This window comes from Mus caroli, unplaced genomic scaffold (assembly GCF_978045245.1).
Source record: "Mus caroli unplaced genomic scaffold, Mus_caroli_1 scaffold_14, whole genome shotgun sequence".
Classification (NCBI taxonomy): domain Eukaryota; kingdom Metazoa; phylum Chordata; class Mammalia; order Rodentia; family Muridae; genus Mus; species Mus caroli.
The window spans coordinates 101429155-101453214 of record NW_028227269.1 but is presented as its reverse complement, the minus strand read 5'-3'; the positions used below and the strand labels follow the sequence as shown (position 1 = coordinate 101453214).

Here is a 24060-nt window from a genome sequence, read left to right as displayed (position 1 = left end):
ACCCGTAAGTGAAGCTAGGGTTCTCATTTCAGACGTAAGGACCAAAGGCACATCTGTGATTTGGCCTCCAGCACATATAATATTCTGCGGGCACCTGAACGCAATATGGATGTGTCTTCTATGGGGCCCTTAGCTGTTACCTGAGACCTCAGCTGTCCCAAAGAGAACTGTAGGAAGGAAGCATGCTAAATACCAGCTTGGTGGCTTGACCTTGGTTGGACCTATTAGGTACCGAAGCCCCCAGCTCCTGGCTCCTGGATGTGGCCTCCTGTGGACCCTCCCCGGAGCTTCCTCTAGGAAGGCTTTGCTGTGTGGTTCACAGAGAGAAGACTAGTGCTCATGAGGTGGGGAGAGGAACCCCTGGAAACACCATAGGCAGCTGTTTCCCCTGCTTGCTGTCCCCTCTTCAGAGAGGCTTCAAAAACCATTAATCGGCTCACATTCCTTGGTGATTCCAACACCCTCTATAGCTCCCTAGTGAGAACTATGGTCCAGAGCCAAGGGCACATTTGGGGTCTTTTGACAGAGGAAGTTGAAGAGGAGGTTTGAGGAGGCTGAGAAAGATGGGTTGTACTCAGAAGATAAAGCCAAGCTAAATGAGCAGCCTTTGTTCTGTAGATAGCAGTCTAGGGGGCATGACTTCCTGGGTTTGGATCCCAGTACTGACACTTAGTCTCTGTGTGACTCTGAGTAAGTCGCTTGCCATCTCTGTGTTCCACCCACCTCATTTACAGACGTAGGCACTGACGTTGCATTCTTCAAGGGTAGTTGGAAGGATCTGTCAAACCTTCAGGGCCACACTGACTGTCTTACTTCTCCTGGGTCCAGCCTGTGAGCGCAAGAACGCGGAGGCGGTGAGGATATTGGTGCGATACAACGCAGACGCCAACCACCGCTGTAACAGGGGCTGGACCGCGCTGCACGAGTCTGTCTCCCGCAATGACCTGGAGGTCATGGAGATCCTAGTGAGCGGTGGGGCCAAGGTGGAGGCCAAGAATGTCTACAGCATCACCCCCTTGTTTGTGGCTGCCCAGAGCGGGCAGCTGGAGGCCCTGAGGTTCCTGGCCAAGCATGGTGAGTGGCCACACAGAACAGCTACCAAAGACCTCAGAGGTCAGCTGGGAAGGAAAGTTGCACTGGGGTCATCTTGTGGGCATCCTCTGATCCAGAGCCCCACAGGACTGTGTTGAGGATTCTTAGGCCAGGTTTAGGTTCTGTAGAGCTATGGTGAGATGCTGCTAGGTGCTTCCTGTCTTACTATATCAGATCCAGCCCAACATCCTCCTTTCACAAAAGAGGAATCTGAGGCCTGCAAAGGGGAAGTGACTTAGCTACGGAATTAGCTGTAGAGCTATCTAGATTCTTGGACTTTTGATGCCCAAACCACTACACATCACACTGCTGGGCCAGAAAGACCTCAGATGGAGATCACATCCTTGTTTTGCAGGTGATAAAAACCAAGGAAGGACCAGGGTGGGAAAGTGATTTGTCCAAGATCACACAGTAGGTTACTGATACACATGGGATTTGAACCCAGGTCTCTGCCCTAGTTTCCCATTAAAAAAAAAAGAAAAACAACAACAACAACAAAAACAAAACAAAATCAAAAACAAAAAAACCTTAACAGGAGAAACTAAAACTATACTGCTTGCACCATGATGTTGCAGTAGCAAAGACCTCAAAAACACAAATAAGAACTGTATTTTGACAACCCACTCCAAGCTCTCCTGCGATTGTCTTTCCCTCTCAATGGAAGGAAGTTCTGTCTGGAGAACTGGAGAGGCCGAGACTATGCAGAAGTGTTGGGGCTGTGCTGCAGCAAACCAGTGAGGACCTACTGTGTGTCATGCCTCCTGCTAAGCATGGACCTATGACAGATAGGTAGAGTGTGGCCCAGGGGACCCATCCTAACCCCACTGTATACTTGAGGGGATCGAGGCTCAGACAGGTTAAGTGATTGCTCACTGTAAGAGCCTGGATCTCACCTGTGTCTGCCTCTCAGCCTAGGAGATCGACCCTGGGCCTGACTAAGGCTCTTAGCCAGGGATGACTGCAATGAACACTGACAACTCAGTGAGGTCCTGGAGCCCAGGCCAGCAAGCTGTGCTGACCTCCTCTCCAGGCAGTCGCGCTCTTCCCTGCTGATATTGAGGCAGGGACTGCTCTCTTCATGGGGAGTTAAAGCCGGTTCCTATACAAATATTTTCCTTATGTGAGCAGGCTGCTTTGCTCAAGCCTAGGCCTGCCAGGGAGCCTGAGCCTGAGACCCAGGGGCTTGTTAAAGGTGTCTCTATACTGTTCCTCTGAGGGAAGGGACACTCTCTACCCTGAGCTCTGTCTAGACAGCGGTGATTTCTGAGGCTGGCGCTGTTTCTGTTACATTATTTATACCTTGCCTTAAACAGGAGAGGGTAGCACTATGACTCTTGACTAACAAGCAGGTAAACTGAGGCTTCTAAAAGCTGTCTAAGGCCCCAGATCTTGGGAGTCATGATACAGAAACTTTCATGGTCCTGATGAGCCCTCAAGGTCTGTGCTCTTCTCAGAAGGCCGGAGCAAGTCCTCCACTGCTGAAAATGAAGTCATCGGAAAGGGTGAGAGGAGCAGATGGCTCTGACAGAGGAGCTGTGGCCGACACAAGCCTTTGATCTCAGCCTTTACTGAGCTATCTCAGCTAATCTGCGTCTACAGTGTAGAGCCTACAGAGAAATCATGTGCACACCGGTTCGCTCTCTCACTCCATGAGATGCAGAAGATGTAAAAGATAAGATGAAGGCAGGAAGCTGCTACCAGGCTTCAGCCCCCTTCCTACAAGCATGGCTCAGTGTTTAGTTTCCTTTTTAAATTTATTTTTATTAGTTTTTTTTAACGTGTGTTTGTGTGTGTGTGTGTGTGTGTGTGTGTGTGTGTGCATGTGTGTGATGTATATGTGAGTATAACTACCCACAGATATCAGATCTCCTGGAGCTGGAGTTACAGGTACTTGTGAGCCACTGTGTGGGTACTGGGAACTGAAGCCCGTGTCCTCTGTAAGACGTGTACATGGTCTTCACCAGTTAGCCATTTCTCCAGTCCCTCCATGGTTCCTTAAGAAGATAACAGAAGCCAGTTCTTTCCTGTTTCAGATGGAGAACAAAACAAACCCAGGACTCGGGATGTGGCTCAGTTGGTAGTGCTTGCCTATCATATACAAAGCCTTGGGTCCAATCTCCAGCACTCCAGAGTTAGAGGCAGGAGGTTCAAAAGTTCAAGACCATCCTTGGCTACATATGGAATTCAAGGCGAGCCTGGGCTACATAAGATGATGCCTCAGACCAACCAACCAACCAACCACAACCAACCACCAACCAACCACAACCAACCATCAACCACCAACCCCAAATCCAACTAACACACTCAGTAGGATTTCCTTTAAGGAGCTTTGTACCTAGCTGGAGCTGATGCTGCTGTCAGGGCACACAGCCTAGGGCCCGTAGTGAGGGCTGAAAGCCTAGTCTAGAATACATCTTCCGACCATACATTCAAGTGTAGCTTCACATCTATGAGTGGGTTATCCTGAGTCCTCTCATGTCCTGTGTCCTGGTCTGTGATAAAAAACTTGACCTCTCAGGACTCCATATGGATTCAGAGAAACAGGGTAGGCGAGGCTTTGTGATAAGGAACTTACCTTAGCTCTGACGTCTGATGGGTCCTCCTGGATTTGGGCAGTAGGCATGGCCCAGCCTACTCACCCAGTGGTTAGCTTGGAGGTGCTCACCACACAGTGTCACTGAATTATGGCAGAACCACTGATCGTTCATGGCTCTGCTTGCTTCTCCCTCTCCAGGTGCAGACATCAACACGCAGGCCAGTGACAGTGCATCAGCCCTCTACGAGGCCAGCAAGAATGAGCATGAAGACGTGGTAGAGTTTCTTCTCTCTCAGGGCGCCGATGCTAACAAAGCCAACAAGGACGGCCTGCTCCCCCTGCATGTTGCCTCCAAGAAGGGCAACTATAGGTCAGTCCATAGCCCTCACCGTGTATAGCACAGCTCTCTGGGGATGCCTAAGGAGGGCAGGGGCGGGGCGAGGCACTTGATCTCCATGGCCCCTGAGAGGACTCTTTCTTTGTTTGCTTGTTTGGTTTGGTTTGTTTTTCAGTGGGGTGGGAAGATGCAGAGATAACCTGCAGGTCAGCTAGCTGGTTGCTGAGGATGCTCACAGCAACGGACAGGGACCAGTCACCGGGCACCTCCCTGAACATCACGCTCGGGTGGGAGAAGCTCAACTTCTCCAGAAGCAGTCTGTGGGAGGGAAGGTGTACACATTCGTACGTGCCCCCCCGCCCCCCAAACACAGAGATGAACAGTCCACATGCATTCATGATGTGATGAAAGATCATCCAGACCTAAGCTCCATGCTGGCTCCCATAGAAGGGACCTGGCAGGGGCTGGAGCAGAGCGCACTGGAGGCTGCCTGTCTGGGCTCATGTGTCCACTGCAGCCCCGCCCCCCAGGAACATGTTCACTCATGTAGCACAACATTGGCCATGGTGGGAGCTTGTACACCATGGAGTGAGCTTTTCTCTGGCACCTCCAACACCCCACTCATCTGAGAGCCAATTGCTAGGAATTTAGCACCTACACACTGTAGGTGGGAAAGGGTGATTGGGTGGGGTGGTCAGGGGAGATGCTGGTTGTCCTTGCACACAGACACTGGTCATTTCTAAAGTGTGGACTCACTGCCGAGCTGTGGGACGGCCCCTTTTATAGAAGAAGAAACTGACCAAGTAGCTAAGAGCCTCGTGCCTCAGTGGGACCATCCCCATGCCTAGGATATCCTCTACTGGTCGGGTAGTTCCCAGTCACAGACCCTGGCAAGCTTTCTTTTGATTTTAGACAACTCTCATTAGTTTTAAAATATCCTTTTCCTTAAAACCGTTTTCAAAGTTAACATTCACCACAGTGGTATAGTGAGACAGTAATTTACAGTTACTAGAAAAGCCATGCCGTGTGCCCTGGGTGCCACCCTGGGAGGTGCTCTAACTTCTCAGACTCTCAGAAGAAAGAGAAAAGATTATGTTTGGCACTGTCAGTGAGGCAGGGGGATGGATAGGGGAAGAGAAACAGCCACTGAAAATGAACCAAAGGTCCCAGAGGTTCCTACACTGTCCCCCTGAGCCCCAGACCTTCCTGTACATGTACACAACTGCTTTCCTGAGGGCTTCTCAGCAAAGGGTTAAAGTTGGATTCTCAGCAGCCCCTGCCACCTGGCTGGGCCACCGCTCTCTGCTCACACCCTGGGCATGTGGCATCAGAGGCCCTCCCCATGCTGGCCTCCCACAGGCTGAGAAGGGATTTGATGTGACATTCCATAGGCATTCAGCCACCTGCCAAAACACCCTGCCTACCCCTGGCCCGGAGCAAAGCGCCTGGAGCCTGAGGCCATTTGCCAGATGTGCCTGTTCTTCAGCACACTGGGTGGGGTGTGTTGGGGCATGGCTGAAAGAGGAACCTAGCATCCCCATCCCTTAGGCACATTTACTGCCATCCATTTCCAGAGTCATATAGCAGAGCAGGTAGATTTCCAAAGACCCTGTGAGCAGGAAAAGAATTTGGCCAAGGACCCTTGATGGCTGGGGCTCCTGACCTTGGCTGTACAGCCCAGATTCAGGCTCCACCTTAGATAATGGCACTGGGCTGGCCTGGGGCGGGGTGCCAGGATTTCCACATGGGGCTTGAATGAGTTCCAGGAACTTAGCACCTCTCTATTGGCCAAGGGTCAGGCCACCATGACCTGGTGACTAAGGTCTCCTCTAACTTGGTGCAACAGGACAGGGCCTGCTGTCAATGCTTAGGACGCAGACTTCTAACTGCCTTCTAACAGCCTACTGTGTGCCGATCCAACGAAAGTGAGAGTGAGTGTTAGCCTCAAAACCAGGCTTGGCAAAAGAGACGGCAGGGTTCTGTTTTGCCATGTGGTGCAAGTTCCCCCTCGCTGGGATGTATGAAGAATACATGAAGCAAGAGGCTCAGATTGTGGGGTCACTTTTGAATTAAAGGGTGACTGTGAAGAGCACTTTAAAGGACGCCTGGCACACAGACAGGGCTTGGTGATATAGTCATTGTCACTGTCACTAGTATGCCTCAGTGTAATCTGTGCTCGCGTGGTTCAGAGTGGTTAGTGGCATGCTCGAGATGGCCCAGCGTTCAGCGGCTGTCATCAGGTCCAGGTGATGCTGAGGTCTGATGCTTCCTCATTGCCTGTGCTGTCCCTCAGGATCCCCCGTGTCCCCATACTAAGGACAGCTAGCTTGAATGCCTGTCTACTCACTGTTGCCAGGCTGGGTTAAGTTAAGACATCAGCACCCAAGCCAGGCAGGGCCATAAGAGGACATGTCTCAAAAACAGATAAAAGAAAAAAGAAGTAATGAGAAAGAGATGTGACACCTTGAAAAGGCCTGGCCCTGGGTACCCAGTGCCTCCACTCTGCCCTGGCTTGTCTCCTGTCTTTCTTCAGAGCCAGTTGCTTCTCCGCTCCACCCCTGGGTCTCTGTCTCACCCTCTATAAAATGGCAGCACTGTCCCTATGTCTGTCAGAGATGGGCAACACGGGCACACTGATCCTTGATGACTAAATCCTAGAGAAGAAGTATGCAACGGCCTAATGACTCACTAAGTCGCTGACTTTATGCTTCTGGGACTTGGGGGCAGAGATGTCAGATTCCCACATTTCTGCCCCTTTCTATGGCCTGGCCAAGGAATCACTGGAGACCAGCTGGGGCCTGCAGAGATCCCAGCCCATGGGCAGCCGCCCAGCCCAGCCCACCCCATGTCCCTGTTCTTTCTTGTGCTCAAGCACGTCACGGATGTTACCCTGCATTTGTTGGTCATGGCGGTGGTCCAGGGGCCCCAGCCCTGCCTTTGACCAGCACCTCTGAAGAGGAGGTCAAGCCCCTCGAGCCTGCACAAATAGAAATTAGGAGGCAATTAGCTCCCCTGGGTGTGTGAATTTCCTTTGGAGGTTTCAGAGGCAGATCTTAGCCAAGCTCAGCATCGCTGAATGCAATAATGTTGTCCCCGGAGAGATTCCAGCAGGAGGTCGCTGGCCTCCTGGTTCTAGGAAGTCGGAGGCACGAAGAGTGCCAGGAATCAAGAGAGATGGGAACCGCGCTGGTGGTAGCACCTGCTTCCCCCTCCTCCTTCCTCAATATGGCCTCCTCCTCCTGAGAGCTCTATAGGAGGCTGTGAGGTCACCTGTCAGCAGGGCTTAGATGGATTAGAGCCTGAAGTCAACAGAGTGAGCTGAGCGCTTGTTCTGGAAGGCAGCAGGGATCCAGGGGACGAGAGCCAAGATGAGGAGTCCTGGGGTCAAGAGCTGAGATGAGGGGTCCTGGGGTCAAACCCCTGGAGCTATTCTACGACCTCTGATTTGTCACTGGTTTTCTGAGCCATGTCTGTTAAAAAAGATAGACAGAGCGTGCTCTGGGTAGGCCATGGGGCTACAGCGAGGGCAAAATGGGCCAGGCAAGTCAACACACTGTGAAAATTGCAAAACCCCATGACCCATCAGCTGTCACCCTGATTGTCACAGCAGAAGTAGGAGGGTAGTTATGAGTGTGCCCAAAGGGATCGGGCGATCGGGACTCAAATCTGGGTGTTCCCTCTTCCTGGCTGTGTGTCCTTGGGGAGTCCTGCACCTTTCCTGGGTGGGTTTCCTCATCTGTCATGCAAATGCAATCTCAAAGAGTCACTTGGAGAACTATGAAGGTTGATAGGCGAAGTGCTGAGAGCAGGGCCCAGTCCCACAGTCAGGAGCCAGGCCGGTGGTGGTTGGCTGAGCCCTCCGTGTCAAAACTGGGCAGAGGGGCTGGAGAATCTGGCTTTACACACTCAGGAAAAACAAAAACAAAAAAACCAAACCTGCATCTTGTAGGAGAGGAGAGAAGGCACAGTAGAAGAATGGGTCTGGGGCAAGAGTGGTTGAGACGTTTCCTCTTCCCTCCCCTCACCATGCCTAGATGTCCCACCAGATGCCAGAGCAACAAGATAGGGAGAAAAGACAATTCCGCCCCAGAGTGCCCCTCCCAGCGAGTCCCTAACCTTTCCAAGCCTCAGTTGTTCTCATCTGCAGAGTAGGGGTAAACCAGACTTCCTTTATGGGCTCTCATAAAGGAACAACATAGCAACAAACCCAAATCCCCAGTGTTTTCTTCCTTAACAGGGCAAGGTTTGGTACCAGATTTCAGTTCCCTGCTCTGTCTGCTACTGTATCCTGCAGAGAGCAGAGTGGCCCTTCACTGAGTGTGAGGGGCTTCCTGCCACGTTCTCCAGATTACTGAGAGCAGAAGTCTTTATGATTAGTGGATCAGTATTTTGTCTGTGTGTATGTCCGTGCACCACGGGTATGCTTGGTGCCGGTGGTTGCCAGAAGAGGACTTCAGATGCTCTGGAACCTGAGTTACAAATTCTGGCTGTTGTGAGCCTCCCTGTAGGTGCTGGGAATCAAACTGGGTCCTCTGGAAGATCATCCAGGGCTCTTGACCTCCGAGCCATCTCTCTATCTCCAAGCATCCTTTATTTACGCTGGGGTGAGTCCATGCGAGATGCTTGAAGCCACAGTCCACCTGGCTGAGGTTTTTCAGAACTCACCAGCCAGTTCCAACCGGTTCCTGCTAAGCATGACAGGCCGCTGGGCGCCCTCTGCTGGCTGTGTCGTGCCCATGCGCCCCGTGTCCTGTCCTGACCGGCTCCTGCTCGTCCTCTTACAGAATAGTGCAGATGCTGCTGCCTGTGACCAGCCGCACGCGCGTGCGCCGTAGCGGCATCAGCCCGCTGCACCTGGCGGCCGAGCGCAACCACGACGCGGTGCTGGAGGCGCTGCTGGCCGCGCGCTTCGACGTGAACGCACCTCTGGCTCCCGAGCGCGCCCGCCTCTACGAGGACCGCCGCAGTTCTGCGCTCTACTTCGCTGTGGTCAACAACAATGTGTACGCCACCGAGCTGTTGCTGCTGGCGGGCGCCGACCCCAACCGCGACGTCATCAGCCCCCTGCTCGTGGCCATCCGCCACGGCTGCCTGCGCACCATGCAGCTGCTGTTGGACCATGGCGCCAACATCGACGCCTACATCGCCACTCACCCCACCGCCTTCCCAGCCACCATCATGTTTGCCATGAAGTGCCTGTCGTTACTCAAGTTCCTTATGGACCTCGGCTGCGATGGCGAGCCCTGCTTCTCCTGCCTGTATGGCAACGGGCCGCACCCACCCGCCCCGCGACCTGGCCGCTTCCACGACGCACCCGTGGACGACAAGGCACCCAGCGTGGTGCAGGTGCATGCAGGGAGGGTACAGGAGGGTTTCAGGGAAGATAAGGTAGGGTGATACATCGGAACCAAGTTGGGAGAGTGGTTATTGCCTAGGAGGGCATGTTGGCTGGTGGAGAATGAACCCGTGGCTAGCACCTTCATCAGCAGCAGACACCATGGCTCATGCCAACGATGCAGTTCTCATTTTGATTTGGACCCCTTAAGAGAAGCCACGATGGGGTAAGAGATTGGCTGGAGAGGAGGGAACTCTGCAAAACTTCAGGGCCAGCCAGTCGCCTGTGTCAGATCTTCAGTGAACAGGAAGGGGAGAGCAGAGCAGACCGGGGAGGCTCCTAGGACACAGAACAACTAGGGATGTGATATAGGCCTGTAGTAACCCTAGGACCCGAGAGACTGAGGCAAAAGGCTTGCAAGTTTGAGGCCAGCCCAGGCTATGATAAAGGTCATCTTTAACAACTTAGTGAGAACCCGTCTTAAAATATAAAAGCAAAAGAGAACCAGAAGAGATAGCTTAGCAGTGAAGAACATGTATTTCTATCACAGAGAACTAGTTTGGGGTTCTCAACAACACCAGGGTTAGCTCGTAACTACCTGTGACTCCAGCTCGAACGTAATTCCCTGCCCTTGGCCTGTGGGGGCACCCACATGGATATAGCCACACAAAATGTATACAGATAATTTTAAAAATAAAATGACTCTTAAATAAAATAAAGTATAAGAAAGGGCCAGGGATTGAATCAGTCACAGAACACTGAACGATGCCGTAGTTTATCCTCGGTTTAAAAATAAGTCAGCATTTAAAATGTAGATGAAGCTAGAAACTAGAAACACTTTGCTGGTAAAAGTCATTCTCGTGGTCAACCAGCGCGCACGGCTTGTCCACTGCATACAAAGCAGTTTATGTTCCTAAAAATCTCCTTGGAGTGGATGCCATAGGCCCAATTTATAGACAAGGAAATCGAGGCTCAGAGAAGTGATGGGGCCAGCCCAGCTTGTCTGTCTTGCATGTCAGGTAGTAGATGCCAGTGCCCAGAGGGGCTCGCGCTGGGGGGCGGGGCTCGTGCTGAGAGGCGGGGCTCGCGCTGAGGGGCGGGGCTTGTAGAAGGGAACCTTTCCTTTCTTAGACACCTGCCCCACACCTCGTCTGAAAGAGTGGTGTGTTCCTATTCCAGTTCTGTGAGTTCCTGTCGGCCCCGGAAGTGAGCCGCTGGGCAGGACCCATCATCGATGTCCTCCTGGACTATGTGGGCAACGTGCAGCTGTGCTCCCGGCTGAAGGAGCACATCGACAGCTTTGAGGACTGGGCTGTCATCAAGGAGAAGGCAGGTAGGGCTGTGGCTGCTGCTACCAGCGAATCTTCTGCCCCGCAGAGACTTAGACCTCAGGCAGTGTGACCCATATACCGGCGCAGGCTGTGCCCGGCCCTGCTCTGCAGTATTCTCACAATGTGTTGTTCCTGGAATGGTAGCTAGCCATGGAGCCTCAGAGAGACCATGTCATCTGGGCCAGAGTCGCATAGCTAGGTGGTCGCCGGCTAGGTACCCACCCAGGTCTGACAACGTGTTAGTCCCTACTTCAATCTGTTTGACATAATCCTGGACCCTGAAGGAACTATGGATCCATTGCCCACATTTTGAGGTTCCTGACGAATGGGGGGCACCTGAGAGGCGGAAGGGCAGGCGGAAAAGTGGATGGTGACCTAGGGTATTTACAGCTGAAGAGCATTCCTGAAACACCCAGCTCTCACCCAGAGCACAGCTCCTGACTCCACAGTGCCATGCAGATCTGGAGTCTGCATCCCCATCAGATTTGGCAGCTCACCTGGAGCAGCCCAAACCTTGGGCAGCATTCGTAGGGGCACTCGTGGTGGCTGTGACGATGGCCTGTCACCCCTGAACAGAGGAAGAAGGCAGGCTCACCGCCCAAACCCTTCCAGCACTCAGACAGTGATGCCTGGCTAGCTTGGGCTAACAGGCTAGACCCTGGTCATTTGCCTGTCAGGCAGATCACACAAAGAATGGCCTGCAGTGAGTTATTACCATGCCACCAAGGCCGCTTCCATCCTTGTCCCCTGTAGGTCCTTGACCCCATGTACCCAATTCCTCCTACAAGATCCTCCCCTGGCACAGATCTGGGTGAACAATTCTCAGTTGATGCCTGTGACAAAGTCAGTGGGCAGCAGCAGGGATCATCTGCCATCTATCTACCACCACTCAGGCACTGCTATGCCTTTCACTAAGAAATCAGTCATTGGCTGCTGCTGCTACCATGGTCCCTGGCCACTAGAGGGTAGAGCGGTCCACGCCCAGATATGGGCCCCACCAATTCTGTCTTTGCTCCTGCTTTCCTTAGAAAGGGCTCATCTCTCACAACTAGACCCCACCCCAAGGACAGAGAACTGTAGTAAGTACTTGTGAGCAGTTGATAGATGCACCATTCGGAAGCCTGCCTTGATTACTTCAAAGCAGAAGTTCTCAGCCTTCCTAATGGTGCAACCCTTTAATACAATTCCTCGTGTTGTGGTGACCCCAAACCATAACATTAGTTTTATTGATACTTTATAGCTTTGATGTTGCCACTGTTAGGAATCAAGTGGCCCACGAGCTGAGAACCCAGTGCTTTAAAGCCACCTTTTTCTGGCCAGCTCCCTGTACTGGGTGCTCTGAAGATGATAGAGAGCAGATTAGCCAGTCCCCAGGCTCTCTGCGTCTTGTGCTGCATACCAGTGACCTTTACTTCCCTCTCCCCAGTAAAGGGCCTTCCTGGAGTGAGGCTGAGGACTCCTGCCTGAGGGGCAGGAGCACCAGCTGTTGGTCAGAAACACCAGAGTGATTGGGTGCCACCTCCTCTGCTGTCCTGTGGATGTGCGATTGGGGTGTGGTCTCCTCTGCTGTCCTGTGGATGTGCGATTGGGGTGCGGTCTCCTCTGCTCTCCATTCTCCTTTGCCTTCCTCTCACTTCCTTGCCATGGCCTCTTAAGTTAGGCAGGCCATCTTCCTCAATGGGAACGCATTGGCCTCCATCCCTCACCAGGAACATTCCTCATGGCTCCTCTCTACATCCTCCAGAAGGCACCTCTGCATCTGTGGTCCAGCATGTGCTTGTTGGATGGATGGATGGATGGATGGATGGATGGATGGATGGATGGATGGATGGATTGATTGATAGATGGATGGATGTGTAAATGAATGGCATGTTTTAGTTTGACAAACTACTTCCTGTGCCCAAATAAATTACCCTAATACCAAATGCCCCCTTCTGCCTCTGTTTACTCTACCTCCTGACTGAGCAAACACCATAGCATAAGGTATTCCAGGGGCATCCGGGAGCAACCAAGTGGCAGTCTAGAGCCTTCAAGGGAGTTCTCCAGCCCTACTGCCAGGCTCTGCCCACTTCATCTGGCTTCCCAGTGACAGCAGGAGCCTGGGAAGAAGTGGGTGTGGGCTTTTACCCTGATTACCTCTGGGCTGTGCAAATCCATGCAGGTTGAAGGTATAAAGAAGGCACTCTGCCAGGCCCAGTTTGGGGGACTGAGCAGCGAGCACCCCTATGATCAGTGTGTGTCTCTTATTTCTCCTCTTCCTAGAACCTCCGAGACCTCTGGCTCACCTCTGCCGGCTGCGGGTTCGGAAGGCCATAGGAAAATACCGGATAAAACTCCTGGACACACTGCCGCTTCCCGGCAGGCTAATCAGATACCTGAAATATGAGAATACACAGTAACCAGCCTGGAGAGGAGACGTGGCCTTCAGACTGTTTCCGTGACGCCCCAGGTGGCCTGCATCCAGGACCCCCTGGGGTCAGAACAGGTGTGACCTTGCTGGGTCTCTGCTTCACCCAAAGTGAGAACCTGATGTGGGGAGTGGACGTGGAACCTCTGCTTTCACACTGTCAGCGGATCGCAGACCCGCTCTGCTTCTGGCCATAGCCAGAGACCTTCAACCTGGGGCCAGGGGAGAGCTGGTCTGGGCAAGGTGGCCCAGGCAGGAATCCTGGCCTTAAGCTGGAGAACTTGTAGGAATCCCTCACTGGACTCTCAGCTTTCAGGCTGCGAGGGGGACGCCCAGCCCGAGTATTTTATTTCACTGAGCACAATAAATGTTGTATATGGAATTTCTGCCCTGTGATTCCTGGGCTTCAGATGCTCCGGACCTGAGGTTCTCAGCTCTGCTCCTGAAAAGAACAGGGGTTAGGTGGGTGGTGGGGTGGGCACAGGACATGCAGATCCCTGAATGTGTCACCTCGGTTGAGCTCTGAAAGAATCCTGAGGGTGTGTCCTTCGTGGACCAGGAGAGAGGAAGTTGGTTTCTTCTACTGGTTCAATCGCCATTGAAACCAGAGCTTCATCACTGGCAGGGGTAGGGTGGGGTGGGGGGGTGCGGTGGGGGGGCTATGCTCACAAATCACTTTGATACCTGGGTTGTCTTCCACCCTTCATGACCCTCTTCCTCACTCTTGCTATAGAAGTTAACATAATAAGAAAGGCAACCCAGAGCTGCTGGTGGTTAGGACAAGTACAGAATCCCTGGCTACCATGTTCCTATGAGATAAGCAAGGCAGGAGGAGGCGTCCTGTTTGCAGGTGGTGCGGGTGAGCACTGAGGCCCAGCACTGTCACCACTCTTGTTCGAGGGCCTTTGGGACCCAGAAGCTGAGTGAGACCTGCACACACTGTTTATCATGGAAGTTCTTCAGTGTTCTCCCTGAATGGCAGTGAAGCTGTCTCCCATTCCAAATTGATCTTCAGCACCAACAGAGCAGGCTCCCTTGCTGAAAACCTGCACCTAGCCTAGCCTAGCCTGGTCTAGCCTGGTCTAGCCTAGCCTAGTCTCTTTCTCCAGTGGTCGTTTCTGACCTTTCAGAATGTAAGCAGCTGGACTGGTAGAGGCATGATGCCTCAGACCAGCTCCAGCTTTCTCTTCTGGGACTCAGTTTCTTTGTCTCTGTAGTGGGCTGGATGGTTCCTGATGGCCTTGCTGCCTATGCCATCCCTGGTTTTCACAAGTAGTTTCTAATGTTTATAAGACTTCTAGGCTCAGAAGGGCTAAGCAGCATCATGTCCATGCCTTCAAGGTCCTGAGGAGATAGAGGGGAGGAAGGAGCTTACCTGAGCACACACGGCAAAGTCCCTGCGGGGTTCATTCCAGCTTTGTGCTTGGCTGATGTCCCTCCATGTTTTGTTGGAGGAAGTCCGGAGGGAAGCTTGCATCATCTCTCCTGGGGATGCTTACCCTTGAAGGCACAGAGGTGGCTGCTAAGTGTGGTTCAGCTCAAGGCTCCCTGCTTACATTTAACCAGGAAGCAAAGCAGTCAGAAGGGATGCTGGGGATGAGCTAAGGCACTGCTCTATGGTCATTGGCCTGTGAGCTGTTTGGGATACAGACAGGTGGATGGGATATGACACTCCAAGGGCCCCCAATCGATCTAGAGTCCTACCAGACAGCAACTATGTGTCCTCCCATCTGAGAAACACAGGTGTTGGGTCAGGTGGCTGCTCAGGGAATCTTTAGGCAGAGGGACAGGAGTGGAGTTCAGCTACCACACTTGGTAGTCACCATCTATCTGGTGTCAAACACCCTGACCTGGACAGCACCGAATTCCACCTTGAGTGTTCCCTGCTTTTGTGTGCTCACAGGCCAGATGCTGAGTCTGACCTGTGGCATGCCCCAATGGGCCAGTGTTGACTGGGGCTAATGCTAGACTTGTGTCACCAAGCCCAGGAAGGGTGCCCACCTTAGAGATGCCACATAGTAACAGTGTCTTGGGGAATGCCGTGGTGATAACAACAGGAGACTGTTGGTCTCCTCGACCAACAAATGTGGTGCCTCAACTGCCTTTGGGTTTTACTTGGAGCCAGAACACTACAAATTGATATTTTTCTTTTCTTTCCCCTCTCCCTGCTATTAATTTATTTTGCAATGGTGGAAACCAAGCCCGGGGCTTTGTGCATGGTAGCCACTCTACCAAACCCTGTGTTACAGTCTCAGCTCCCATCTTGGTTTTTGGTTAGGGGTTTATCTGCTGCTGCGGCTAAGGCTGCTGTCCTCTCTCCAACATCAAACCTCCCCAGATGTGCTCCCCCTACCCCCAGCCACTTCCCATGAGGGCCTGGTTCCCTGGGCTTCTGTTGGGCCATGTTTCATTACAGCAGTGGTTCTCAACCGCTTTGGGGGAGGGGTGGAATGACTCTTTCACAGGGGTCTCCCGAGACCATCAGAAAACACATATTTACATTACGGTTGATAACTAGCAAAATGAACAGTTATGAAGTAGCAACAAAAATAATTTCATGGATGAGGGTTATCACAACACGAGGGGGCTGTATTAAAGGGTCACAGCGGTAGGAAGGTTGAGAGCCACTGCATTAAAGGCTTCTGCCTTTATTGGTTAAGATTTATTATTATTTATTTGTGAGTGTGAAATCCTATGAGTTCATGAACACCATGTGTGTGCAGTTTCCGATGGAGGCCAGAGTGTCAGATTACAGACACCCGAGCCTTCTGCTGTGGATGCTGGAAACCAAACCTGGGATTTTTGCAAGAGCATAAGTGCTCTTCACTACTGTGAACCGTCTCTTTGGTCCCAGTTTCTGCTTTTAAATGAAGTCTTTCGGCTTTTTAAGGAATGGACCTGCAGGTACCGCTGGGGAAGCCAAGCCCCAGCAGGAAAACACCGATGTACCAGGACTTGGGCAGGGTGGGGCTCAGCAGCACCCGAGAACATGTGACTCTGCAGGGTGGCTCCTGCTCTAGGAGTGTCATGGTGGGATAGCGGGGTGTCCAAGGCACCCATGGCAGTGAGCAGCTTTGAAGTATGACTTTCTAACCTGCCAGCATGGAAGGACCTCTAGGTGCCTAAGTGCAGGAGACAACTTCACGTAACAGGTTTATAGACCCTTATCTATAAACAGCCCATGTGGCAAGTCTGTGCCCCGTCTCACTTTTGGGGTGAGGAAATTTCAGCGTAGACAAGTATCTTGAGTAGTAGCTGGCAGGACTGGGGTGTTGAGCTCTGTTATACAGTCTGGGGGAGGCTGAGAACCGTTGCAGTGGGCTCAGAGCGTCTTTGTGATGGTGCCTTGGGGTAAAAGAGGGCACACACCTGCTTCTGGACCCTCAGTGATCTCTGAGACCAAGCATAGCCTAAGGACCTGCCCTCTCACATGCCAGAAAATGACTGAGGACATGTGTCATGTCAGCAACTGTGACTCTGAAATCTTCTGATGCCTTTAGGCAGAAAGATCCAGAACACCGCCCACATCTCCTTGGCCAGCTGCCCCTTTCCGGTGGACTCCCTGTTCTGGTGGGTCTTGGGGGAAAAGTAGGCTAGAGGCAAAGGGCCACGTGCGGCCTCTAATCCTGGATGCCCAGTTAGCTAAGGACCATCTCGGAGGCAGGCCATGAGGGAGACAGTCAGTACTGAATAAATCAGCGTACGTGACAGAGTTCCCTGTGTGGGGAGCAGAGGCTTGCCCAGCACGAGTCTTGGCTGTGAAGAGCATAACTTGATAAACTGTGTAGCCTATCCTCGTTAGAGCATGCCTAGCTAGACCTGTGCTGGTCCGGAAGCTTTGCAGTCTGGGGGCTATCAGGATAAGCCTGTTCCTTCCCCCAGCACACACTTCTACTGAGCCACAGACAACATTTCATTGCTATGGCGGAGAGAAATCAGAATATGATTGGGTCAGTCAAAAGACTGTGCCTTTGGGGTTCTGCAGTTCTGGAATTTGGGTTTGGTTTGGTTCACTGTGGACATATAATCACTGCTCGTGCTTAAAAGGAACGGTTTGGTCAAACCACTTGTCTTGGTCACGTGAAACTGAAATCCCATTTGTCCTGGTGTCCTCTCTGACCAGGACTGTGCATGGCCACTCTGACATAGCCAGACACACCAAAATTATATCTCTACCTCCCTGAGCATCATGAACCATGGGAATCCAGACTTGGCCCACCTCTTCCTTCAGATGTCTGGACCGAACATCCTTCCCTGAGCTCTTCCCGCATCCCCTCTCACCTCTTCCTAGGAATTGAGCTGTGTTTCCCAGCACCCACCTCCAGACATCTCAAAAGTCTCAGGCCACTCCCACCTGTAGTAGCTATTCTCTATGCCGACCCTGCATCCGGGACTATCCCATTTCATGACATCCAAGAGGTGAAAACTGCAAAAGAAATCTTTATTTTTATTTTTTTTTAACTTTCTCAATATTTACAAAGAACAGAATGAACAAGCAAGATGCCCCCTCGCCCCCCCCCCCGGGGGGGGGATGGCAGCTGAACAGGTGTGTGATGGGCAGCTGCCACACTAGGGTCTCACTTCCCGTGTTTTCCTGTGCCTTGGTCCACAAGCTGCAAGCTCCCTCCGCATAGGTACCTGTCTGAGGAGCCTTGTCCCTGAGGCAGCCTGGCCAGGCCCCTGCCCAGCTCCCTCCTCACACGGAGAGCTTGTCAGTGACTGACCCCCATCCTGGAGGCCAAAAGAGAGAGGGCTGAGGGTGTTCAGCTAGAGGTAGCCAAAGACATTGAAGATAGGGGGAGGCATGGCTGGCTTAGTCGGGATAGGCTTCAGAACTACGGGTCTGTACACTTTGGGCCCTGGGGTGTCCACACCCTTGCAGAAGTGGGCCAGATCCACAGGCGAGGCCAGGCTTCTCCTCCACAGGCCCAGACTGGGTACTGGGCCCTGAGGCAGGACCCCTGGCAGACCTGGGAAGATGGGCTGTCCATGGGACTGGAAAGGGCAGTAGCTCCAAGCATCCAGGTTGCCTACCAAGGATACCCCAGACATCTTGAGTGGCTCCGTGTCAGCTAGTACCCTTGGGGACATGGGCAGTGGAGCAGTCTCGGGCCCCAGGGACTCCAGACCCTTGCAGTTTTTCTTATTCTCATACAGAGATGCCTCCCTGGGGGCCAGGCCCACCTCCAGCCCCATTGGGTAGCTGAGGGTGGGCCTTGGCTCCTCCCAGAACGAGGCGGGCAGCTGTCTCTTCCTCATGGGAACCTGGCCAGGTCTAGCAGCCTCTGGATTCAGCCCCCGGAAGCCCTGATCCTTAGAAAGGCATTCCTCCCTGAAGGGGGTCCCCAGGGCCTTTTCTGTGCAGCTCCCACCCCCACCGGGGCTGGATTGGGGACAGGGATGGAGGGGTGGCCGTCCAGGCCTCTCTTCAGGTCCCCTCTGCAGGTGGGGCTCTGCCACCCTGCCAGGCAGGCCCCTAGGGAGCCGCGAGTACTTCTGAGAGAAGCGCTTGAGTTGCTTCTGCAGGTACTTGCGATGGTCCACAGAGCGGCGGCAGGGTGCGGACTTGTCCAGGGCCGCCTTGATGTCACTGGACGCCAGGTTGACAAAATTCAGAAGCATCTTCACGTCGCTGTCAGCTGCCATCACCTGTGCATCAACTGTGCAGGGCTTTCCATGAAGAGCATGGGCTCTGGAGGAGCGCACAGGGCAGACCTAGGGAACACAATGAACGCAATAGGCAGCAGGAGTCTCTCCAGGGCTGTTACGCCTTCCCCAGGGCCACCAGGACCCAATGCATACGTCTCCCAACCTGGGCATTCTTCTGTCCCAAACAGAATCCACAATGGGGCTGACTATCTGAGATGAGACAGGTGTCAACTATCTCATTCAGTCTTCTGGGGTCTGTTGCCCTCTTCTGGGAAGTCAAGGCTCAGAAACTGCAAACACCTTGCTCAAAGCCACCTAGCTACAAGTGGCATTGCTGGGGCTACATTCCCAGTTAGTCGCATCTCCCACACATCGTGAAGGCCAGCGCGCATGACTCACCATTCAAGTTTTTATTTTCAAAGCCAAAGAAATCCTCTAAAGAAGGCCAAGCCCCCTTCCCCCTCCTTGGTGGTGGCCTTCCCCTCCCACCACCCCGCCCCCTCTGCAGTCCCCACGCTCCACCCCTAACTCTCACACAGGGCCAGGCAGGATCTCTGTCTAGCACTTAATCTAGACCTGCCTTCAAGGCTCATCCCTGCCGGCCGCAGGGACTCCCCTGTAGCATCTGCAGCAATTTCATGCCTCCTCGGCCACCACCCACAGTACTGTGCCCCTCCCCCAAGGCTCTAGTCCGCTCACGCCCTGCCCTCCACCCAGCCAGGCCAAACCACTCGGGACTCCGTACTGACCGAAGGTGAAGGCCAGGGCCCCCCGCCAACGTGGCCGGCAGGTTCCCCACCGTAGACCCCCGGCAAGCCTGGCGAGCTGGCGTGCAGTGAGCTCCGTGCAGGCTGAGAAGCAGTTGTGCACAGCCCTTGAGTGGGCTGAATGGAGGACAAGTCCGGAGCTGGGGGGCCCTCAGGCCAATCAGGAGCGCCTCTCCAGATACAAAGCATCCCAATCAGGCGGCGGAGCCCCGGTCCCACATTCTTTGCCGTCACAAATTGTCACCATGGGGACCATCACAAAAAAAAGACAGCTCCCAAATGCAATCATTTCCCGGTAAATTTCTACCCTTCAGCCCCACTTTTCTCCAGTCTCCACACCCACTCCTCCCCTTGACCTCAGTAACCTGGTTTCTTGAGGTGTGTGTGTGTGTGTGTGTGTGTGTGTGTGTGCACAAAAAGTATTCAGGATCAAGGAGGGCTGGGCGCAGTGAGACAGGCACCCAACCTTCCCCAGATACTTCAGGTCTCCAGCTGCCATGCTCCAGTGCAGACAGACAATCGGATGGGGTAAGCCAGAGTGGGGCTGCTTTCCCTCTGCCCTTGAGTGTTGAGTGTGCATTCTCTGACTCTGTCTCTGGCCTCGTGTCTCTCACCTCTTTCAACCGTCCTTCCTGAAGGGTGCCCCTGGGATGGATTTGAGAGGTGCACTGATGTGGGGAAAGGTAGCCCTGGCGGGCTGGCTGAGGGGTGCTGGGATATCCATGGGAAGGGAGCCGAGGCTCTCAGGAATCTTGTCTTTATGTTTGCTTCCTCAATTGAGCTGCACAAAGCCTGAATTGCCCATTCAGTGTGGCCGGACAAAAGGGTGGCGTTGCACGGTCCCCTTGCGTTTGTAGTCAAACAGTTAGGGACTTAAATCGAGTCGTCATGATGGAGAAAGAGGTGGACAAAGCCCATAGAATTGCCATCAGCAAACATTTTCCTGTGTCATATTAGCTAGTCTCCATGGCTCCCCCTGGCCCAGGGACAATGGCACAAGTTTGCACACTTGGCTACTGTCACCGTGCCAACGCCGGCAGGGCTGCAAGCAGGGCCGCTCAGTTGGAGCAAGTGAGGGAGCCCAGGCTGCCGTGGCCCTGCCCATCAAACGCCCAGAAAGAAGGTGAGGCTGACAGCAGCCCGGTGAAGGAGAACTGTCTGGGAAGGGCTCACGGGCAGGGTCTCCATGCTAGCCAGCTCAGTGGACCCCCGCAGGTCCCCTTTCCTCCCCTTTCCCTGTCTTTCATCTTCTTCTGCTTCTTCCCCGACTGCATAGTGGCCCACAGCTTCTTACCACAGGCATGGTTGCATACCCTCACTTAGGAGCGGCACCAAGAGACATCTGCTGTAGGGATGAAGCACCTGTCTAGAGTAGCCTGAGGTTCCCTCCTCGGGAGGAGACGGCCTAGGGCTAATGAGCTGCATCTCTAACTCCAAGAGCTCCACATGCTCTCTGTGCAGAGCCAGAGCAGAACAGACAAGGGTGTGCTGCTGGCATTAGGACCCCTGTCCTGGTAACCACCTCTGCAGCGGCCTCTGCATTAACTGTGGGCTATGCCACTGCTATCTTAATCGTCAGGGCTTTGGAAGGGGAAATTCTGCAGCATGCCCCCAGCCCATCTTGACAGGTAAGAGAGGGTCCCATCTGTCATGTTCCAAACTCTTGGTACACTCTGCTGGAGATATACTCTGGGGTCCTGTGGCCACTAGGTTAGGCTCCTGCCAGCGCCTGTCAGAACTCTGGCTGCCTACATCGAGGAAGTGTGTGCTCCACGTGTCTTGGATTACCCCCTTTTTACTTCCCATACATGCTGGGAGATTGCCTCACACATCCAGCCCTTGTCTGCTCCTGGCTTGTGACCTGTGGACCTTATTCCCTAGAAAAAGATGGCTCCCAGGAGTGTTGCTGTCGGCCATTCAGCTTCCTGTGAGACGGCAGCATGTCTGTGCCCTTAAGGCACCTCACTGTAGTATTCATTCATGCCATGCTTCTCACGGTAGTGGGCTCTGTGGGAATCCAGTCTTAAAATGTCTTTCCAGGCTTGAGGTAGAGAGGAATAGGACAGTTCAGTGACGAAGACCCAGCTCAGCTCACATTAGACTCTCCAGAGCCCTTCATGTGCTCTGTCTTACGTCGGCTTGGCACGGGGAAGGCTTCTTGTCTCTGAAAGTAACTGCTTTGTCCATTCCAACGAAGACCTGCATCTTGGTGACGGGAAATGGCTGGTTCTGTTTTCTTGCAGTCCAACTTTAGCAAGGTAAGGGCAGTGAGGGCTTGGCTGCAGGTTTGTCCTAGGACCGTGGAAGCAGAGGATTTCTTGGCAAAGGACCCTTAGAGCTGCTGCAAGTGGATCAATGAGATTGTCTTGTTTCCCCTAGGAAGACGGCACTTAAAGCAGGGGGCAGATTCCAGGCTGCACCCACGTAGGAGTCTCTGCTGAGCTCTGCCAAAGGCAAGTGAGCTGAGCAGAGTGACTAAGTCAACCAGAGAGAGCAGGGCACCAGCCAACCTTCCCCTCCTCGGCCCTTGTGTGATGGGGAGCCCCCACTGCCAGTCCTGAGACCTGTACCTCAGATCTCAGCAATGAAAAATCCTACTTGACCTAAAAGTATAAATAAATGTGGGCTAAATGTTCCCCGGGTGCAAGAATTACTGTCCAGTGAAGAGCCACTGTCCCTGGACAGGGAATGACAGATTCCTGTTGGCAGTGAGTCCCAGTCTTTGGTTATGACATCCCCATATGCTGCAGTCTGACAGCTGTCAACTGGAACCAGACCTAATTTCCCCAGGGACTATACCTGCCCAGAGGGCTGGCTTACTCTGACCTCTCCAGCTCTGGGGAGGAGTGCGGCCAATCACTCTGACTTGAACACGCAAAGGCCACTTGAGGTACAGCAACTTGCCAGGAGCTCTGTTAATACGGGACACGCATCACAGGGTGACTTATGCAACAACCCCTTACGTAACGGCAGCACTTCTATCAAAGTCCAGCCTGCAGCAAGTGTCAACCATAATCAGCCTGAGTAGGGTTGGGAGGGTTTGGGGGGTGGGGGAGCGGGGAGTAAGCTCCCTTGGCTGCTGGGATGAGTGCTTCCTGCCCTGGCTGCTCAACTTCATGGTTAACAATGACCCCCAGTATGACTGTGCCCACAGAACTGCTGGGACCTCAGGTGACCATGGGCAGTTACAGCCTGGTGTGGTCAGTCCCTGCAGCAACAGAGGCAGGGTGTTAACTAGGAGTCCCTAGTTGGTAAATGCTTTGATTCTTCCCAATACAAATCAGGGTGGATAGAATCTTATTCCCTAGCCTGGATACCTCACTTGCTGTATCCCTAGTATAGCAAGAGGTCAGAGATGGAGTCTGAGGATAACAGGCTCCAGGTCGAGATGACACAGTCATTCTCCCTCCGTTGCACAGGGCCTCAGGAAGGCCGGCTTTCAGAAGGAATTTGACAGGAGTGAGCGTGTGCACAGCAGGCCTTGTTTGCTCTCTGATGGTGTGGGGAAGCCGTCAAGTTTAAGTTGGGTGGCATGCAGGTGGACATGACCATGCTCTACAGAGGTCACTGCGGCATGAGCTATGAAACTTGGCAAAATGACTGACTGTGAAGACTTATGGCAATGAGTGGTGTCTTGGATTCCTTGCCTTTAAGGTTGGGGGGCAGGTCACAGTCCCTGGCAAGATTCATACTGCGGTTAAAATCCCACAAAAAGAAGAGCTGCCTGGTGTGCAGCCAACACCTTCCCTTCTCCTTGCTATCCCACAGAGCTGGATCAAGTTTGCTCTGTACATTGGAGCTGGTGTAGCACAAGCAGTGTGGTAGTTGTGGCTTTGTGCCCCAGAGTTCTGTCCCCAGTGGATCCTGGCCCACATTCCTGATACTGTTGTATGCCCTCAGACCTACCACAGACAGACACTTCACTTTGGCTGTGTCCTCTCCTGCCCTTCTTGTGCTGTGTCCTATCCAGTCAGGGCACTGGCCAGGAATGAGAAGTCAGTTTAATCTCAACTGTCAATTCGGATTTGATTGGTGATGCCTCCAAAGAGCCTTGTGGGACAATTCCAAGGCCAGCATGGAATTTGGAATGCTTTGATCAGCTAGTGATGTCTGCCCTGAGGTTGGATGGTGATGGCCTCTGGGTGCCAGGGCCCTGACTCCCTGTGGAGGTGACAGGATGCAAAGCCTGGTGTTTTAGTAATCCAACTCCTGCAATTTTAATCAAGCACTTTTAAATCAAGCGACTTTAATAGAACACTGGCGGAGGGCGGTGAGTTATCCACGCACACATTCCTTTAAGCAGGACCCAGATCTCTTGCTTCCTGGGGGAGAGTGCATCCGTTTAACTCAACAGGTTTTTGTTTTCCTTGAGATAAGGTTTCACTAAATAGCCCAGGCTGGCCTGAAACATGTGATCCTCATGCCTCTGCCTCTCAAAGACTGGAACTACAGGCTCAGTGACCATACCCAACTACTCACTTACTAACATCGACCAACACCCAGGCAGGTGTTAACCACAGTAAACATCTTATACATCTAATGGTATTCAAAGTTGCTTTTTGAGATTTGCTTTGCTTTCATTTCATGGATATGATTATTTTGCCTG

At 53.0% G+C, this 24060-nt stretch overlaps 2 protein-coding genes across 4 annotated transcripts in view; one reads left to right on the top strand and one right to left on the bottom strand.

Annotated features, from left to right (window-relative positions):
• The window catches only part of Asb2 (ankyrin repeat and SOCS box containing 2), a 35066-nt gene extending 21652 nt beyond the window's left edge, over positions 1-13414 (top strand). For both annotated transcript variants that reach the window (XM_021179159.3, XM_029484726.2), the window contains 5 exons: positions 829-1074; positions 3827-3998; positions 8750-9311; positions 10480-10633; positions 12894-13414. In XM_021179159.3, coding sequence (XP_021034818.1) covers positions 829-1074; positions 3827-3998; positions 8750-9311; positions 10480-10633; positions 12894-13030 — 1271 coding nt within the window. In that variant the 3' untranslated portion in view covers positions 13031-13414. The remainder of the gene's footprint in view (positions 1-828; positions 1075-3826; positions 3999-8749; positions 9312-10479; positions 10634-12893) is intronic.
• Positions 13415-17465: 4051 nt separating this feature from the next.
• Positions 17466-23455, bottom strand: Fam181a (family with sequence similarity 181 member A). 2 transcript variants are annotated; one of them, XM_021179441.3, is made up of 2 exons: positions 23361-23455; positions 17466-18753 (listed from the first exon to the last, which is right to left on the bottom strand). In XM_021179441.3, exon 2 carries the CDS (start codon positions 18682-18684, stop codon positions 17806-17808), a length of 879 nt encoding a protein of 292 aa, XP_021035100.1. In that variant the 5' UTR covers positions 18685-18753; positions 23361-23455; the 3' UTR covers positions 17466-17805. The 2 variants fall into 2 exon arrangements, with proteins under 2 accessions (XP_021035100.1, XP_029340637.1); XM_029484777.2 differs by lacking the exon at positions 23361-23455 and adding an exon at positions 19437-19523.
• Positions 23456-24060: the final 605 nt, after the last annotated feature.

Bases quoted from the DNA above. Each gene is read 5' to 3' on its own strand.
- Fam181a (XM_021179441.3), bottom strand. From the start codon at position 18,684: ATGGCAGCTGACAGCGACGTGAAGATGCTTCTGAATTTTGTCAACCTG.